The 5,324-nt window shown below is 41.3% G+C and overlaps 1 protein-coding gene across 1 annotated transcript; it reads right to left on the bottom strand.

Moving 5' to 3' along the window:
* Positions 1 to 1,105: 1,105 nt before the first annotated feature.
* On the bottom strand, positions 1,106 to 4,817 carry nr4a2a (nuclear receptor subfamily 4, group A, member 2a). The gene is made up of 8 exons (XM_016258569.1): positions 4,701 to 4,817; positions 4,129 to 4,234; positions 3,085 to 3,958; positions 2,640 to 2,737; positions 2,317 to 2,480; positions 1,771 to 1,973; positions 1,479 to 1,657; positions 1,106 to 1,385 (listed from the first exon to the last, which is right to left on the bottom strand). The coding sequence occupies exons 3-8, from the start codon at positions 3,954 to 3,956 to the stop codon at positions 1,129 to 1,131; spliced, it is 1,773 nt and encodes a 590-aa protein (XP_016114055.1). The 5' UTR covers positions 3,957 to 3,958; positions 4,129 to 4,234; positions 4,701 to 4,817; the 3' UTR covers positions 1,106 to 1,128.
* Between the last annotated feature and the right edge of the window lie 507 nt (positions 4,818 to 5,324).

The following is a 5,324-nucleotide window of genomic DNA, read 5'->3' as shown; positions in this document are numbered from 1 at the left end:
ATATATATATATATATATAAACTTTATTTCTTTGTTTGAGTTCCTTCAGTAATGCAAGTTTTTCCTTGAACAAATTCTGATCACAAAATAATGGAATGTAATTAAGAGGCACGGCTCCTGCATGGAAATGATTTAAAAGTTTTATTTGTAAACATTAAATATTCCTTTCTCATGAAGTTTGATTCGGGGTCGGAACCGGACGAGTTGTAGTATATTTAGTTAAACCATATAAAAAGGCAGTGATGATTTTCACACACCTACAGGAATAGATGGCAAATAAAATCACATGTAAGACATTAAACAAAGACGACGGTGATGCGTCTGAAATCATTTCAACTGCACCATGCTTTAACGGCAAACTCAAAATAAATATATAAACGTTTATATTAAACAGCAACAATACATACAGCACATACAAACGAGGAATGTCTGACAACTGTACAAACACTATGGGTCCCTTTTTACCTGTACAGATGAAACTGGTATTTTATACACATGTGCCGTATTTAAAAGTTGTCCCAATACTACGAATCTTTATAAAATCTAACAGACTACATAGTGTCCGGAATATAGAGTGTGTAATAGAGACAAGAGTCCTCTACAACATGCGTCTCCTTCCCACCTGACAGATACACAGGCACAAGTTATAAAATAAAAAAAATGTCTCTGTACAAGCTTTATACATATCATATAAATCACATAAATCTATTGAATAAGTATATAGAAATGGTATAATACACTCTACTCTGTGATTTTCCATGAATACAGACGTTTGCAGTTAACTGATTAGTAGTGGCGAGATATTTTTCATCGTTCAAAATCAGGCATACTACCTAATAATATGTGTCTTTTATTATAATTTCTCATATTACTATTACCTTTTTACCTAGTTTTACATGTTTCTCTGTTCTGAGATACTCAGTAGCGGAATTTTTGGGTGGGATAAAGGGCCAAAATCACCTGTTGTGCTTTCCAGGCTTTATATCGTTGAATCCTTTTTTTCTGAAAGCGCACGTCATTTGGCAATGGTTGGTGGATTAAAAAATCAGGCTTTCAGTTTTCAAGAGAGTCAGTGGAAGTTCTCTGAGGTTGTTTGAAATAGTTATTTTTTTCTCCTTTTCTCACGGTTTAAAAGGGCAGAGTGTCAAGAAACAGTTTGTCGATTATTGCTGGCGGTGGGACCAGATCTTCTAGTTTTAGGTAGAAGATGCGCTGCAGACCCTGTGTGCACAGTGTGCGCAGTTCAGGCAGTTTACCCAACAGTTTGGACAAATAGTTTGGACGATTCAAGCCGCCTCCATTGAAGGTGACTTGATCTTTCAGACAATTTACTATCTTGTTTTGAAGGTCCTCCACTCTCTTGGGTTCTTTCAGTCCGTGTCTCTCTGCAAAATAATAATAATCATTCTTATTTGAGAATATAACATAACATAAAAAACAGTTACACTTTTCTTAACAGTATATAAAACTGATCTCACCTGTGACCATGGCTAGGGCGGCGATGCATGAGAAAGCAGATATGTCTAAATTCATGTTCTGGAGATTAGACGAGAACTCCGCTATAGAGTCGATCCACTCGCCAAATCCACGGACGCACTGCAGCCTGTGCAGCACCACTCCGTTACAGAAGATGAGTTTGCCTTCCATCGGGTTGGACCTGAAATGAATGACAAAGCACCCGTTAATTACCGTGCGCATTAAACGGGGATTTAAGCGGCTGCTAATTATTGCAGAGCCAATAAAAACTGAAAACTCCAGAGGCCTCGGTACCTGTACGCCAGGCGCAGCACGAAGAGCTCCAGGAAGGCAGACTCGAACAGCAAGTCCTGGTCCGGTTTAGGCAGGTCGGTGAACCCGGGAATCTTTTCTGCCCATCCGCGGATGATCTCCATGGATCCGGTGAGGAGGTCGTAGAACTGCTGGATGTGCTGTGTGTCATCTCCGCTCAGTTGGTAGTCCGGGTTGGCTTGGAACTGGAATTTAATTTAAACATGACTTAATGAGCTCCCTTAAAATATATAACCCGTGAAATTGCAAAGCCCATTTCTTGAAGGGGGAGAGTTTCCCCCCTCTTTAATTTGACTTGTGTCTGTATTTCACTGGCTTCTTTCTTGCAAAAGCAATTTAGAGAGTAAAATATGCCACCCTTAAAGTGTTGAAAGTTTATAATGAAACACTGTATGATATTAAATTCCTAATATTGGTTGTGTCAGATTGGCGCAGGAAGCGCATCAAGAGTCACATGCACATTTTGATTTTCTTCTTTTAAAGCCTAAAATGAGGAGTAATATTATAGACGAATGCAATATAACGCACTCTGGTGTAGTCGAGGCTGCTCATAGAGGGGTTGGAGTCCACATGAGCCCTGACCAGAGCGCTGATCAAACTGACGGGCGGAGAGGGAGGCGAAGACTCCTGCGGACTTTTGGGTTTGGAGGGTAAACGGCCTCGCCGACCCTTTAAGCTGGCGGTCCGAACAACTGTCAAAACAACACAAGACTGTTATTATCAAGTGGCTGTATTGCTCGTTGTAACGTGTATATACAACTCAGTCAACGATGACTGTAATTGCAGTTGCGCACTTCTCTGTTTTCCAGGTGCGACGAGACGCACATTCTTGTGGACAAAAAGCGATTTACCTTCTTTCACCATTCCGACCACCATGCACTTCTGAAATCGGCAATACTGACATCTGTTTCTCCGGCGTTTATCCACAGGACAGTTTTTATTGGCTAAACTATTTGACCCAAAGTTGGGTTGAAATAACCCAGCATTTTTTAGAGTATATATATATATATTATATTATTTTTCTAAGCAAACATTCGGTTTGTTTTTGGTGTAAATTATCTTTAATCAGATATGCGACTAACAAGTGCGCAAAATAAAGATTTAAAGAAAAAAATTTAATAAAATATTTTAAAAAACGCTCAAATAACAGTTGCTCGAATGTCTGTTTAAGTCTCATTTTACTTTCAAGATCAGAGAAAACCGATATAACCGGTAACAAAACAAATAAATAAGCAAATAAATAAATAAATAATAATAATAATAATAATAATAATAATAATAATAATAATGCAAAACAATACCTTGAAGAAGCCTTTGCACCCTTCACACGTTCGGACTCCATAGTGCTGACAAGCCGCGTTGTCCCCACACACAGCGCACAAACTTTCGGTGGACGGAGAACCTCTAGACGGGGGTGACGGCACCTGACTGTCCATCAGCTGATGGCCGTGACTGAGCTGCAGGGAGTGCGTGAAAGCGATTCCCGCCTGTTTCCTGATGGCACTGGGCACTGCGAAACTCTGGCTGTCCAGGGCTCGGTGCGCTCCGGGACTGTCGTGCCCCATGGACACGTGGAGAGGCCCGTCAAAGCGCATCTGACAGCTGGAAACAGGGGTTCCGGGTGGAGACTGCTTGAAGGAGAAGAGGGAGAGCCTGGACACGGGGTTTTTGCGCTGATCTATCATATGTGAGGTCATATAGGTCTGATGAAAAGTGTGCAGGGAGCTCGGGTCCTCCCACATATGATTGTGCTGAACCTGGAAGTTGGCCGTTCCCGGAGTGTGAGGTGAGGACGGTTTGAAGTACATAGGCCCGGAGTGGGCCATCATCTCCTCTGACTGCGGGCCCAAATGGCTCTGCTGATGGTATGTGTGCATCTGGACGTCCTCCACTTTGATGGAGGACTGTTCTCCAGAATGGGGCACCTGGTAAAGACAAGGCGGCTTCACGTCATAGCCGGTGTTGTAGTTGTCCATGAAGGTGCTGAAGCTTGGCAGAGAGGTGGTGGCGGCGGTGATCTCGGTATTGGTCAAATCCATGCTGAACTTCACAAACTCTGGCGTGAGGAAATCGCAGCTGTATTCTCCGCTGGTGTGGTAACTGTAGCTTTGAGACGCAGGACTCGCGCCCTGCGGGGATGAGCCATACTGAGCCTGGACGCAGGGCATGGCTGCAAACAACACAGCAATCAATAAAAGAAAAAAACAACAACAACATAAAGAAAGCCTGAAAATAATAGCCGCATGCCCATCAAACCATGTTTTAGCACTGTTTCCAGCTTGCATGCAACTTTGCAAAATCGCTTTTAACTATTCATTTTTTTCCTTTCTGCTGAAGTACCTTCAGTCGTGGGACTGTTCCTCTGCAGATCGCTGTGCAGGTGATAATATCAGGTGAAATGTAATACCGGGGTTCAAGACAAACAAGTCAGGTCTGGATTCTCCCTCTGATAAAACACACAACTTTCACTTGATTTTGCATCACATTTTATTAGTTCTAGGCTATTACACAAATACAAAATTATAGAGCTCACTTTAACTTTGAAATTTAAAACCCCCTTTTTTTTGCGCCGTATCAGAACATGTGAGCGATGGGGCGAAAGTTTAAGGATTTGCGCGCCGCGTTTGCAATATTTTTATATATATTTCTGCTAATAAATGCATGTCTGAAGAAACACAATTTCACACCAGCGTGCGCTGGTCTCTATTCTCATACAAGGACTGAATAAATGCTCATTTCACAATTCAGCTCTAAAGAAAAACAGCTTATCAATTTCTATAAAACCAGCAGAAATCAACAAACAACAGAGACTGTTTAAAAACAAACATGCCATAGCACATTTTTTGCACTGCTTATTGAAAATGCATATTTGCCCAAACAGACAAAGAATAAAAAGAAAGGCAATTGCATACCTTAGTAGACCATCAGTAAAACTATATTGTATCCATAAGCATGTGATGCAGAATATGTGTGTAAATGTCCAGCACGGCGTGTGGTTCGCAGAGCGCGGAGCTCAACACTGGCATGTAGAGCTCAGTCTGCCAATGTGTCTTTGTTTATGTGAGACCCACGTGTTTGAGTTCAGTACGTCATCTGCGTCATATGTGAGTAGAACCAATCAGCTGCGAGACTCTTCTGCCAATCTGAGGGCTGACTGACAGCCGGTGCATGACTGTGATTTCACAGAGATCTGCTGTAGTTTAAATTCCCCGTCGTCTAATAGCAATTTACCTCTGTTTTGTCACATATATTTCAGTATGCACAGTACAAAATATTAAATTCGATTAAGTCGATTTCACATAAAACACTGATTAAAAAAATTGTAACAATAATAGAATTACAAGTATTTATTCCTTCTCATTCTATTAAAACTATTTGTTTAGGATGTTTTGGTAAAGCTGGTTAATCTAAGGCTAAACAACAAGTACTGGGGGGAAACAATCTAAGAGCCATTGGTCATTGTATTTTTCAATGCGAAACAACGGTAGAAATTCTATTTGTACGAGACTACAGTCATTAGCAGAGGGCAGAGGAGG

The sequence above is a fragment of the Sinocyclocheilus grahami genome, unplaced genomic scaffold, assembly GCF_001515645.1.
Source record: "Sinocyclocheilus grahami isolate Dianchi unplaced genomic scaffold, SAMN03320097.WGS_v1.1 scaffold1707.1, whole genome shotgun sequence".
NCBI lineage: Eukaryota > Metazoa > Chordata > Actinopteri > Cypriniformes > Cyprinidae > Sinocyclocheilus > Sinocyclocheilus grahami.
Note: the sequence above shows the minus strand (reverse complement) of the source record. Positions and strands in the feature narration are given on the sequence as shown.

Excerpts from the sequence above, each read along its gene's own strand:
- nr4a2a (XM_016258569.1), bottom strand. The coding sequence starts at position 3,956 with ATGCCCTGCGTCCAGGCTCAGTATGGCTCATCCCCGCAGGGCGCGAGT. Across the intron at positions 2,481-2,639 it reads GGTCGGAATGGTGAAAGAAG|TTGTTCGGACCGCCAGCTTA; the intron begins GTAAATCGCTTT and ends TTGTTTTGACAG. Across the intron at positions 1,974-2,316 it reads GCAGCCTCGACTACACCAGA|TTCCAAGCCAACCCGGACTA; the intron begins GTGCGTTATATT and ends ATTAAATTCCAG.